At 34.5% G+C, this 14,921-nt stretch overlaps 1 protein-coding gene across 2 annotated transcripts in view; it reads left to right on the forward strand.

Moving 5' to 3' along the window:
• Positions 1-4,820: 4,820 nt before the first annotated feature.
• The window catches only part of cdh27 (cadherin 27), a 28,798-nt gene continuing 18,697 nt past the window's right edge, over positions 4,821-14,921 (forward strand). Inside the window, exons 1-7 of one of the 2 annotated variants that reach the window (XM_055183610.2) lie at positions 4,821-5,129; positions 5,224-5,401; positions 9,232-9,348; positions 9,626-9,775; positions 9,855-9,999; positions 12,791-12,954; positions 13,448-13,579. In XM_055183610.2, the coding sequence (XP_055039585.2) occupies positions 5,378-5,401; positions 9,232-9,348; positions 9,626-9,775; positions 9,855-9,999; positions 12,791-12,954; positions 13,448-13,579 (732 nt within the window). In that variant the 5' untranslated portion in view covers positions 4,821-5,129; positions 5,224-5,377. Of the gene's footprint in view, positions 5,402-9,231; positions 9,349-9,625; positions 9,776-9,854; positions 10,000-12,790; positions 12,955-13,447; positions 13,580-14,921 lie in introns of both variants that reach the window. The other variant, XM_055183611.2, reaches the window with a different exon arrangement.

The raw sequence follows: 14,921 nt of genomic DNA on the forward strand, positions 1-14,921 counted from the left end.
GCTATTTATACGCATTTTTAGGAGACTGGGCTAGTTTAGCCCTCAGTGATGACGTGAAAAAAGCATTGTGATTAATATAGGACCATCGGGATAAATTAGGACCAGTTTTATTATATGAATTAGTATTAATATATTAATAAATTAATTTACATATATTACTATTATTTATTATTGTGTATCTTGAATTATATATATATTTATGTATACTGTCCTTCTTGTTATACATTATATATATCATATTGTTACTTTCCAGATGAAAGACAGGGTGGCTGAAGCCCCCTATAAAGGGTCTAGGATTGCCACGCCTTGGAAAATAAGTAAAAAAAAAAAACTTAAACAGAGACCTTGCATATATTAAGCCATCAAATATTGACATCTGAGATATCAGTACCGTTAACAACTTGCATGGAATTGCTCAGCTTCAAACTAAGCTTAAGGCTGATCTTACTTTAATCTTTTACAGTCATGTTTAGACTTATCTGCTCATTATTGTTTATAAAGTATAGGTTTAAAAGCCTTCCTTAAGCCTTTTTTGTCCCAAATTCCCAAATGTATATGAATCAACTATTAAAGATTGGAGCAACATCATTTAGGTGAAAAGAAATCATCAAAGTGTTTTTTTTATGTAGAAACTATGTAAATGTAAAGACATAGACAAGTATGGGCAAGCAGGGTAAAAACCTGACAAGGGAACTTTTTGACACATGAAGATACAGAGTTAAAAAGAAGCCAAAGTTTTGTCACCTTATTATGCCAAAACTTATATAAGCAAGATATTTCAAATAAGATTTAAGTACGTATTTTATTACTTTGGTGTACCTGCCTAACCTAATGCCTAACCCTTTAACTACCTACCAACTAAGTTACAGGCATATTTCACAATATTCATTTTATTTAAAGAAGTTGAGAGCCCATACAAATTAAAGCAAATTTATTTTATCCTATTGCAATGCATTTATTTTTAAGCATTTATTTATAAGCCGTTGGATCAATTAAATTCAGTCAATTGTGTTTTAATTTTCAATTGCTAGTTAGATTTTTTCTGTAATTGCACAATACACTAGGAACTTTGGTTGAATGCTCTGCATAGTCTTAAAAATAAAGGTGCTTTATGATGTCATAAAAGAACTATTTTTGGCTAAATAGTTCCTTAAAGAACCTTTAACATCTGTTTCTGTTTCATAAAAGCATCTTTGCAGTAAAAAAAAGGTTCTTCAGATTAAAGATAGTACAATTCTGAATCCTTCAATGCTTCTTTAAGAAACCAAAACTGTTTTTTCTATGCCATCACTGTAAATGACCTTTTAAACACCTTTATTTTTAAAAGGGTATAACATATTACATCAGTGTTGTGTCACAAAGTAATACAAAGTAACTTGTATTGCACTTCTCATTTTATTGCTCAAAAATAAAGGTACAAAGCTGTCACTGGGGCTGTACCCTTTAAAAAAGTCCTAATATGTACCATTTAGGTACAAATATGTATCTTTGAACTGCCAATATGTACCTTTGAAGTACTAATACTGTATGGACTCTTTGGTTACAAAGGTGTACCTTTTTAAAAAGGGTACTGTCCCAGTGACACCATTTGTACCTTTATTTCTGCTGTTTGCTTTGGATAAAAGCATCTGTTAAATGTAAATGTACATTAAGCTAGGGAAAAATGTTTGTTTAAATCTCATGATCTCGGAAAAATAGCGAGCATTCATTCCACAGATTTCTGCATCAGATTTGCACGGGTCAGGTGAACAAATTCAAGTGTACAGGTGAATAGTCCATGAACTATGTGTTGTCGTGTGAACTGCTCCTTGTTTTCATGACCAAGCCCCTTCAGAGGAATGCAGTTGGACATCATTTAGACACATCGATGAGAGACATTATTCAGACAATAGAAAAGAAGGCTTAAAAGTATCAGAATTGTACTTTGGGTTTTAAGCTTATTGCAAAGGCACGTGCTGATACTGTATATGAGATACATTTACTGTTTGCCTATACTGTATATCTTAAAATCGTTCAAATATTAACACACAGAAAAAGAGTGTTAAAGAGTGAAACAATAAATGGTTAACAAAATACAATTGCATAAATAAACATTTAAAATAAACTTATTAACTAATTCTTATAGAAATGTAGGTTAAAGCACTTATGTCATATATCTGATAGTCTTGTTGTTTGTGTATTGTGAAATCACCCCTGGCCATTCATGTTCTTGATCCACAGCAACAGGATTCCCAACAAACCAACAAAATCAACAAAAAGAATAAGGTCATACCATAACTACTAGTATTTCTGTGATGATTAAATGTATTTACATACGTTTCATTTCAAAAGCATATCTGTTTATCTAGACAAGGTTGCTTGGATGTGTTTTATTTAACAGAGGCGGGGTGCTTAAACATAGCTATGACTTGTTAAAAGAGGCCCTCTGTGAAAATCACTGATATAGATAATACTTGACATTTGGCAGTGTGCCATAGCATCAAACGGTGGTGTAATATTGAAACAAGATTTTCAGCTTGTTTGACAAATGAAACCCCCAACAGTCATTATCAATCATTATTTATGAAATTCTGCTAGGTGTTGTCACACACAACATGTACCTTTAAAATTAAATAATAAAAGGAGAACAATGCAGTTGTGTTTCAAATAACATTTTGTGCCCCTTTTTGTGTGACACAATCATTTTACCAAAATTGGAAAAATTGAATACTTTTGAAAACAATATATACAAAAATATGTAAAGAATTTTTACTCTTTTATCAACTGACTGATGATTTGTACTGCACTGTAAAAAAGTAAAAGTTTAACCTTAAAAAAAAAATTAAATTGGTAACACCTAAAAAATTAAAGCTAGTGGGAAAAAAAGCTTTTTCGACTAAAATGTTCTCACTTTAAGTAAAAAAGTTAAAAACGCTTACATTTTTAGGTTTTACCAACTTAAGTCATTTTTAAAAGTTTTTTTACCTTAAAAGTTTCACTTAAGGTAAGAACTTTTAAATTAAAAAAAATATAGAAATATTTCCCAAATTTCACTTTTTACAGTGTGCGAAATTTGTACATATTACGTGAATTTGTACGTAATTTTTTAAAGAAGCTTTAAATTTCACTTTTTACAGTGTGTGACATTTGTACATATTACGTGAATTTGTACGTCATTTTTTTAAGTAGCTTCAAATTGCACTTTTTACAGTGTGCGAAATTTCTACATATTACGTGAATTAGTACGTCATTTTTTAAGTAACTTCAAATTTCACTTTTTACAGTGTGCGAAATTTCTACATATTACGTGAATTTGTATGTCATCTTTTTAAGTAGCTTCAAATTTCACTTTTTACAGTGTGCGAAATTTGTACATGTTAAGTGAATTTGTAATTTTTTAAGTAGCTTCAAATTTCACTTTTTACAGTGTTCAAAATTTGTACATATTACGTGAATTTGTACGTCATTTTTTAAGTAGCTTAAAATTTTACTTTTTACAGTGTGCGAAATGTGTACATTTTACGTGAATTTGTACGTCATTTTTTAAGTAGCTTTAAATTACACTGTTAACAGTGTGCGACATTTGTACATATTACGTGAATTTCTATGTCATTTTTTAAGTAGCTTTAAATTTCACTTTTTACAGTGTGCAACATTTGTACATATTACGTGAATTTTTACGTCATTTTTTTAAGTAGCTTCAAATTTCACTTTTTACAGTGTGCGACATTTGTACATATTACGTGAATTTGTATGTCATTTTTTAAGTAGCTTTAAATTTCACTTTTTACAGTGTGCAACATTTGTACATATTACGTGAATTTGTACGTCATTTTTTTAAGTAGCTTCAAATTTCACTTTTTACAGTGTGTGACATTTGTACATATTACGTGAATTTGTACGTAATTTTTTTAAGTAGCTTCAAATTTCACTTTTTACTGTGTGCGACATTTGTACATATTACGTGAATTTGTACGTCATTTTTTAAGTAGCTTTAAATTTCAATTTTTACAGTGTGCGACATTTGTACATATTACGTGAATTTGTAAGTAATTGTTTAAGTAGCTTCAAATGTTACTTTTTACAGTGTGTGACATTTGTACATATTACGTGAATTTGTACGTCATTTTTTTAAGTTGCTTCAAATTTTACTTTTTACAGTGTGCGAAATTTGTACATATTACGTGAATTTGTACATCATTTTTTTAAGTAGCTTCAAATTTTACTTTTTACAGTGTGCGAAATTTGTACATATTACGTCATTTTTTTAAGTAGCTCCAAATTTCACTTTTTACAGTGTACAAAATTTTTACATATTACGTGAATTTGTATGTAATTTTTTTAAGTAGCTCCAAATTTCACTTTTTACAGTGTGTGAAATTTTCCGCCTGACCTCACACGAAATTGTACGTATCTTATGAATTAGCTAATAGCTATGAATTCGCACAAAGTGAATAGTACAATCACATACGATAATTATTTATTTTATTTTAAGTGTTTTTTAACTGAATTCATTTTTTAAGCAAATCCAAAATTCATTGTTTAGAGTGTGAAAGTTTTCAGCCTGATCTCACGTGAATTTGTACGTATCTTACGTGTTAGCTATGAATTCGCACAAAGTGAATAGTACAAAAACATACGATAATTATTTATTATATTATTTTAAGTGCTTTTAAGCGAAGTAATTTTTTTAAGTAAATCTTAATTTCACTTTTTACAGTATTTTAAGTTTTCCGCCTGATCTCACGTGAATTTGTACGCATTTTAAGAGTTAGCTAATTTAGCTAAGTTAATCATACAAATACATAAGATTTTAATAAGAAACAAAAGTAAAACGCCACCCTTAACAACAGCGTCAGGTGAAAGCAAATCCTACAAAACATACAATACAAATGTGGTTATACAAATTAGTCACCTTGTAAAAAATGTTTAATTACATAATTTTAAAGCTGTCTGTAAACAATGTGCATGTTTGAAAAGCCCTACCAACTGCATAATGTCCAGACTGCTGAAATCAAGTAGTGGTGAAAACATCAAGGTCGGACCCTAGCTGGTAAAGCAGATGTTGAGTGATTTATAAACATGTGAGTTTCTGACACATGGCTACACTAGTGTGATTGATTCTTCACATATCCACTGTACGTGGAGTGGTGAGTAAATCACAAAACATTTAAGCTTTGCTTTCTGTCCTATGGAAGCGTGTAAGCAATATAAGCACTCTCTATAATGTCTGTGTACATACAGGTCAGGTACTATATAAGGCACACAGCCCTGAGGGTATAGTTACCTGCACTTCAGTTTACAGGTGTGACTCTGATGTCAGCATTGTAGCAGAGCTGAGCGCTGGAGTAAAATCACTTTACACCTAGTATGATCTGACGCCAGTTTCAACACAACAATGTTCACCTATTTTCTACTTTTGGTGAGTACAGTTTGTTACGTCATGGTTATTCACTGTGCAACTCATATTTTAAGGTTTAATTTGATTTTATTATGTAAAGCTCTTTACATTTAATGGCATTTTGGTTTTTGGTTTATCTTTAGTTTCTTTACATAATATTGTTTACCTAATCAGACCCAATAGATGACTTTTGTGGATAGTCATATTAAATAATAATTTTGACTTGTATAACTGTTTTAGGTATAATGACAAAATATAGTACAGTGCTATTTTTTATTCTTTATATTTTTTGTTCTGTCAAGTTATTGTTGCCCTCTTGAATCATAGCAAAATTCATTATAAATCATTTTATGCTGGTGAATAAAACAGCAGTGTTGACTCTACAGACACACTGTGTTAACCTATAGTTCATGTCTGTCTTTAAACTATGCGCTTGTTGGCTGCTTATCTGTATGACGGACAGTACGATTTTGTAAAGAAAAGGTTTTTGGCAGACTAGCATGTCCAGTACACGTTTATGTCTGTAACACGAGTCGCCATCATTACTTGCTAGAGGCCAGTTAAAGAAAACATAAAGAGTCTTAATGTGATCTTTCCAGAACCTGTTTCGCACCTTTGATTTCTCAAGTAAACATTCCTGAGAGTTGAAGTTAATTATATAATGACATATATAAGGTGATAATAGTGCAATAGTGTTTGGTTTTCATGTTGACCTGAACTGTCAGATGCTTAATGAATTTTTGATTGATAATTATTTTCCTTTGTTGCTACATTGCATCACAACTCCATCACATGGGGTGCATTTAAGAAACCCATCTAACCTTAGCAACTGGATTCATCAACTGGTGCAATCTTATACATTTTTGGGTGTCTATGTGGATGCTACTTTATCGTGTAGTGCACATGTAGATCATCTTTGCTGTAAAGTACAACAACGTATATATTTTCTTATGAGTTTTGGAGCAAATAAACAGCTTTTTTCAATCGATACAAAGTGTTATACAATATCAAATATGTGTGTATGGTATAGTTGTCTCTCTGTTCAAATCAAAGCTAGATAAAGCCAAGCTTTAATATGTTATTAATAATATCAAAAAGAAGAATCATATTAGATTGCAGAAATCTTTGGTTTACCTGTTGATAAAATTAACCCCTTAAAGCTCCAATGCACAGTGGGAGGGACACTGCATTAGTTGACAGAAACTTCATCAAATACAATTCAAAAACAAAAAGCTAAACATATCTTTGGAAAGCTGAAATTCTTGTGATTCAAATAATGTAAACCCTTTTAAGATACAATGTACACTTAGTATCCTTAGGCATTTTTAGCCTTTTTCAGGAATGCTAAGGGGTAATAAAATGCACAAGTTGTAGACCTGAGGATTGGGGGAAGGGGAATGTAGTTGGTTGTGTATGAGTGTATTGTTATTGTGAAATATTGTACCACTGAAAACTCTATAGGATGTAAAACAACACTATGGGATTCTATTCCAACAAGTTTTGTGCAACAATAGCATATAACACTTATAAAAAGATATACAGCAAGCCTGTGAATGACAATGCTACAGAGTCTCACGTAGATGCGTATAAATAGCACGAAGTGTAAAAATCGTGCAATAGATACGCCAAATTCCACTTTGGCGTGCATATGATACGCCAGTCCTTCCCATTCACTTAAACGGTGCATCTTTTTTTGTCGTTATATTTATTGGTTTCTCAATTGGTCTCTGTTTTTAAACCATTTTCGCTTGGGTTTAAGGCCAGATTTTAGATTTGCTTAATTATGTTATTTAATATACAGGTTTCTCCATGTTTTTGTCCATATTTAAGCCATGGTCGCTTGGAGTTGGGGTTTGAATTGGGGTTTGGGTTAGGATGTCATTTTTATATAACAAAAAAGTTGTTCTAACCCTAAACCCAAGCGAAAATGGTAAAAAAATTGCAAAGAAAATGAGAAATCAATCAATAAAACGACAAAAAAAGATGCACCGTTTAAGTGAATGGGGAGTACTGGAGTATCATATGCACACCAAAGTGGAAATTGGGCTATGTATTGCAATTTATATGCAACTCCGTGAGACTGGGTTGGATAATGATTCACAGACGACTATTTTTTTAAAGGGGCACTAGACTTGTCTTACTGGATGTATAAAAAACACCCTAACACTATTTGGTAGCTTTGTACTGTAAATGTAAGATGGGATAACTTGGTAGTAAATCTTTTGTTTAGCATGGCAGGAGACATTTTTTTAAATATTAGACAAATTTCCAAATAAATTTCACATTTTTGCAAACACCTACATTCCAGCATTTCTGGCAAGGTGCATTCGATATAAATGGTTTCATTGGTAACGCACATTGCCGTGGTTACGCATCTGGCCCGAAACTATCTAAACTGACCTCTGGAACAAATACCTTGTGGAAAATAAAAATGTTTCGGTTTCCAAAAGACGAGGGGGGACAATGAGCATAAGTGATGCACGGGTCAGGGATTTTTCCAACCTGTGGGTCCCAATTGTATGAAATTATTTGGCCCACCCCAGCCCGCCCCGCACCACTGTATCTTTTTTTACAACTTGCTCTGCCCTGTACCCACGACCATTAGAAATACTTGGCCTTATAATGTAAATGTAATGACTAAAGCCTGATTTATAGTCATGCGTAAGCTCTATGGAGTAGGTTATCCGTAGCCTATGTGTAGCCTGACGTGCACCTAGCTAAATTTTTAACAGCGCGCCAGTTCTAAGCTGACCGCAAGCGCTGTGATTGGTCCACCAGAACCCGTCCCGTCAGGTAAAAAAACTGTGTCATAGGTATTTCTGTTTGCGACGGTGAAAACAAAGATGAGCCAAGTTGAGGAGTGATTTAATTCAAACTGCAACAAAAATCGCTGTTTATTTACTTCAGTCATTGCTGGTCTTCTCAAATCATACACAACAAGCTTCTTCTTCTTTGACGGTCGCGGTGCTACTGTGGTTACACGCGTGGATACTGCCTACCAGTGGTCTGCGCGTGGGTTTGCACGTGGACGACGACGCAAAAGTATAAATGAAAACCGACGTGGAACCTACTCCATAGGACCTACACCTAACGAGCCCTTAAGTGTTTGGAAACCATTCGTTTACTGGCAAAAACAACGCTTGTGAACTTGCGAACATGATAAACATTTTCAAAGCAGGGTTTGTATTATCTATTTATAAATTCCCAACCTTAATTTCTCCCACACATTGTTTTTCATCTTCACTTTTAATTTGTTTTGTTGTTGTGACTGGCGGCGGGAGCTGCTTGGCGCTGTCTTGACGTGAGGCCAAAGGTTTGGGGACATATCCCTACGTATTTTAACCTTATAAAAGGTCTAATAAAATATATTTTCCCAAATATGTAATATAGGCCTTGGGGAATTGCACGTTTTGGGGAATTGCACGTAATATAGGCCTTGGGGAATTAACTGTTTTTTATTATGTTTTTTATGACCCGCCCCACGCCGGCGGCAAATAAAGTGACAATTTCTTTTCCCGCCCCACCCCGACTTGCGGGTTACCCGCAGGGCCTGCGGGTTATAAGACAACCGTGCATCACTAGTGAGAAAGGATCACCACTGTGCAGATTTGGCAGTCAAGCAAGATTTAAGGATCTGTGGTTTACACTGCATAAATTAATTTAATGTTAGCTATGATTTGAACTAATTTACTGGTTATATATTAAGCTTGTTATCAAAAACAATCTACTGTAAAATGACTTTGTTGTTATTTATTCTAAGTCTACAGGAAATTAAGTTTGGGCAACGAAAGTTATTTGTTTAAGTTGTTGCTGCAGAAAGCGTCTATATAACAGACTGTCTGTGTTTAAAGGGAATGATCTGCACATGCAGCACACACCTTCATGGACGTCATAAAAGATCTTGGATTATAGACTCGTTTGACATTGTGGAGGAACACCCGGGACCTTATCCATTTGAACTGGGTCAGGTCAGTGCTCTGAAACGTTTTCTTTAAACTCAAGCACAATACTACACATTTTACATTTTACCACACAACCATACAGGTACAAATCTATTGATCTATTGATATAACACATTGAAGCGAGATGAAATTTACCTCACACTTTAAGTTTGACTCTTTAGCCCTGTGCCAAAAGCAAGACATTTAACCCAATGTTTGCTTTAGAGAGACCCACAAAGATAGTACCACAATGCTTTGAACTTTGTGTGCATTCCTGAAATATTTCCCTCATTCCAACCTTTAGATTAAATTGGACCGTAGTTATTCAGTGGAGTTTTTGCTAAAAGGCAAAGGGGTGGATGAAGAACCAAAGGGCGTCCTTTCTATAAATCCCACCACAGGATTAATTAAAGTGCATCGTAAAGTCGACTACGAGCAGTTCAGAGTTCTCAAGGTAAGAGCAATGCACTTCTTTACTATAGGGGTAATGTGAAGGGTGTTGGTTTAAAACAGATTTCATCATCTCTTCAAAGCTAACGTTTCAAGCAAGAAATAAGTCCAACTATGCTATAGACACGCAACTAGGCATGGAGGTCAACATACTGGACATAAACGATAACGCGCCCGTCTTTCAGACCAAGTTATATAATGTCACTATAACTGAGGCCACCAAGCAAGGTAAACATCACAAATGAACCACAGCACATGTACACAAATACGGTATATTAACAATCAAAAAGTGCTTCTTCATCTATGGACAATTTTGGGACTGTGGGCTTTGAAACTTCCTTAAAAAAAATTAAAAATTTGAACCATAATTTTTCTGAAGTAACAATACAAAATGCTGTTTATTTTATGGATGGTATGACATTATACAAATACATTTTTCGTTAAATACTACAGTGAGGAAAATAAGTATTTGAACACCCTGCTATTTTGCAAGTTCTCCCACTTAGAAATCATGGAGGGGTCTGAAATTGTCATCATAGGTGCATGTCCATTGTGAGAGACATAATCTGAATAAAATCCAGAAATCACAATGTAGGATTATTTGTATGATACAGCAGCAAATAAGTATTTGAACACCTGAGAAAGTCAATGTTAATATTTGGTACGGTAGTATTTGTTTGCATTTACAGAGGTCAAACGTTTCCTGTAGTTTTTTACCAGGTTTGCACACACTGCAGGAGGGATTTTGGCCCACTCATCCACACAGATCTTCTCTAGATCAGTCAGGTTTCTGGCCTGTCACTGAGAAATACAGAGTTTGAGCTCCCTCCAAAGATTCTCTATTGGGTTTAGGTCTGGAGACTGGCTTGGCCACGCCAGAACCACCCCTTGGTTATCCTGGCTGTGTGCTTCAGGTCATTGTCATGTTGGAAGACTCTGCCTCGACCCATCTTCAATCCTCTAACTGAGGGAAGGAGGTTGTTCCCCAAAATCTCGCAATACATGGCCCGGTCATCCTCTCCTTAAAGGGTCACTTCACCCATTTGCATTAAGCTGTGTATAGTTAGAAACCCAGTCATGTTTTTGAATGGCCGTGCATCATTCCCTCTGTTTCCCCTGAGACAGGAGAAATATGGATTTCAGTGTTGCACTTCCTTCTTTCAATGATGTAAAAATCATCATTTTGCATCATTGAAAGAAGGAAGTCCTATATCTTTGTAGAGGCAGTGAGACTACAAACACTCCTTTTCTCGGTCAAATAGGCACCAAATTCGAAATTTATGTAACATTTTGACTACAAATATGATCAATTTTTAATAAAGATTAATGTTTCCACGGGTGAAATGCTCCTTTAACACAGTGCAGTCACCCTGTCCCATGTGCAGAAAAACATCCCCATTTGACCACATGACTTTCTCCCATGACTCCTCTGGATCATCCAAATGGTCATTGGCAAACTTAAGACGGGCCTGGACATGTGCTGGTTTAAGCAGGGGAACCTTCCATGCCATGCATGATTTCAAACCATGATGTCTTAGTGTATTACCAACAGTAACCTTGGAAACAGTGGTCCCAGCTCCTCCTGTGTAGTTCCGGGGTGATCTCTCACCTTTCTTAGGATCATTGAGACTCCACGAGGTGGGATCTTGCATGGAGCCCCAGTCCGAGGGAGATTGACAGTCATGTTTTGCTTCTTCCATTTTCTAATGATTGATCCAACAGTGGACCTTTTTTTAAACAAGCTGCTTGGCAATTTCCCCGTAGCCCTTTCCAGCCTTGTGGAGGTGTACAATTTTGTCTTTAGTGTCTTTGGACAGCTCTTTGGTCTTGGCCATGTAAGTAGTTGGATTCCTACTGATTGTATGGGGTGGACAGGTGTCTTTATGCAGCTTACAACCTCAAACAGGTGCATCTAATTTAGGATAATAAATGGAGTGGAGGTGGACATTTTAAAGGCAGACTAACAGGTCTTTGAGGGTCAGAATACTTATTTGCAGCTGTATCATACAAATAAATAGTTAAAAAATCATATATTGTGATTTTATTTTATTTTTTTTAGATTATGTCTCTCACAGTAGACAAGCACCTACGATGACAATTTCAGACTCCTCCATGATTTCTAAGTGGGAGAACTTGCAAAATAGCAGGGTGTTCAAATACTTATTTTCCTCACTGTAAATGTGAAATTTTGCCAAATAATTATAATCATATTAAATATACAACCTGATCATGCGGTAATTCAATTTGTCAATGCTATCTCACGAGAATCCATTGATATTTTCCGAGTTGACTATTCTTATTATATCATACGATCACATTCGTAAGTCTTGGTACGATCTGCCTTGTCCCTGTGATGTTGGGGTTAGGGGTTCGGTTTCATTGTTGTTTTTCATGAGATTTGTACGATTTTGCATGATTAATTTCGTATGAATTGATATGAATTAGCCAACTCGTAAAATATGTATGATTTCTCGTGATATCAGGTTGAAATTCGTACATAATGAATCATACAAAACCGTATGATTTTTAGAAAAACAATAAGATACCCCAGCCCTAAACCCAACGTCAACGTCAAAAGCGAACCGTAAAAACAAAAAGTTCAAAATTGGTTGTATGAATGAGATTGTGTTGAAATATACTAGATACTAAATTTAGCATATTTTAGCAAAGTTACATCTTCACTGGAAATGAAGATGTTTTCATGGATAATCATATTTCACTTGTGCTTTTCATTGACAATATGCTAACTTCATATCAAACTTTCATAAAATTAAAAAAAAAAAATTATAGAAATTTTATGCGAAACATACTGAAATAGTTTGAGTTCATTGTGTTTTCTGTGTTTTAAATTAAAATTTAAATTGAAATCTATTATTTGTAATAAAAATCAACCATTAAGACTTAAAAGTGCCCATGGATGAAGAAACATATACTACTAAGTCCAAGTACAAATAATATGAGTATTGTATTTGTCCACTTCACTTTATCTACATCAATTTGGCATGTTATCTGTTTGCAGGTGGTTTTATATTAGGTGTATTAGCCATAGATAGAGATGCACCGGGAACTATTAATTCAACTGTTGATTACAAAATCATTTCTGTAACTCCAAAAACTCCAAACGCTGAATTTTACATGCGAGACAATGCTATAATATCATTTCGAGGATGTCTGGATTATGAGGTAAGACTCACTGATGACTATTGAATAAACATAGTAGTGAAAATGGCTCTTTGCATGTTTCATTACCTTGTTTTGGCTTACACAATGCTTTCATGTACTAACGAATGCTATTTTTATGTCTAAAAAAAGGTTAGTTTCACTCTGTAACATGAACAGTCATGTTACTGGCTTATATTGCAGAAAAACAGGCATTTGTAATAAAAGTCCAGTGCTATGTTACATACAGTACTAACATGTGAAAACATGCATGCAGATCGGTACAGTTACCTGTGAACTTTATTTCTGTAGCTGTAACTTTATTTGTACAAAACCTGCATGCAAAATGATTGGAAGTTTAAGTGGTGCCATAAATCTGACTAAGTGCATTAATATATTTTATAATTAAAAACAAGACAGTTGAATGAACTACATTGTCAGGAACTAAGAGGTGATTTATAATGTTTCATCTTTGTAAGGTATGTAAACTCACCTGTCTAACCGGGTTTCTTTTTAGGTGGCTAATAAATACACTATACTAGTTGAAGCAAAGGACCGGGGAGAGATTGTAAAGATGTCAAGCACGACTACAGTGGTTATTAATATTCAGGATGGCAACAATCACATGCCTGTTATAACAGGACAAACGGTTAGTGCTAAACTCTCAAGAAATACTCAAATCTGCTTTGTTTCAAGATATTTGTTGAAAAAAAGAAATCTGGTCAGAATCTGTCGCATAATTTTAAATATGCACACAAACAGAGCTATGTTAAAGGAGATGATTATTAAAGGGGTCATATGATGCAAATTCATGCTTTTCTTTGGAAAAGCTGTTGTGCATATAAAAGATCTGTAAAGTCGCAAAGAAGACGTGGAGACGCAGATATTTTAATTATGTTAAAGGGCGTAACATTTCGGTCACATGCTTGGGGTATTCGGCCAATCACAATGCACTGGATGGTTGGCCAATCAGAGCAATCACACTTTTCATAATGTGAGCTTTGTAAACTTTGACGAGTTTCAGAAAGGCGGAGTATATAGGTGCAACAATAATGTGTGGAATATAATGTGTGTTTTAAACCTTAAACCACAGAAACACGTTGCATTACACCAATAATGTTGTTAAGTAACGTCATATGACCCCTTTAAATAAAAACTGGCTTCAGCAAAAACATGCTGACATGAATGTGATTTCAGCATGTTCTTGCTCAAGAATTACAATGGATGTACCATTTTTATTGAAATAAAGTGGACAAATATTAAAGATTTAAACGTAATTTGGCCTAAACATTACATTTGACCAAAAGTTAAACTGCGGCACGCCCTCTTTAATTATATTGCATTATGGGGCGGTTCCCCATTCATGGTTCAAATTCCCAGACAAAAATGTATGTTTGAAAGTGAAAACAACGTGCACTGACATAACTTGTGTTGTCACTGCCATTATTTTTACTCAAGATGCACACCAATGTTTAGGTATGCACGTAAAAAACGACTTAAAGGGGGACATTTCACAAGACTTTATCAAGATGTGAAATAAATCTTTGGTGTCCCCAGAGTACGTATGTGATGTTTTAGCTAAAAATATCATATAGTATAACATGTAACAAATTGCCACTTTGTAGGTGTGAGCAAAAATGTGTAGTTTTGGGTGTGTCCTTTTAAATTCATCACTGCACTAAATGTCATGGCAGTGTCGTGGTTGGATAGTGCAGATTAAGGGGCGTTATTATCCTCTTCTGACATCACAAGGGGAGCCAAATTTCAGTGACCTATTTTTTCACATGCTTGCAGAGAATAGTTTACCAAAACTAAGTTACTGGGTTGTTATTTTTTATATGTAATTTATGTAATTTTTTAAGTTGATAGAAGCACTGGGGACCCAATTATAGCACTTAAACATGAAAAAAAGTAAGATTTTCATGATATGTCCCCTTTAAATGTCCTAAAATAACAAAGGCCTATAGTGCTGGATTAATCTAAACCGTGAC

Source organism: Misgurnus anguillicaudatus, chromosome 14 (genome assembly GCF_027580225.2).
Source record: "Misgurnus anguillicaudatus chromosome 14, ASM2758022v2, whole genome shotgun sequence".
NCBI lineage: Eukaryota > Metazoa > Chordata > Actinopteri > Cypriniformes > Cobitidae > Misgurnus > Misgurnus anguillicaudatus.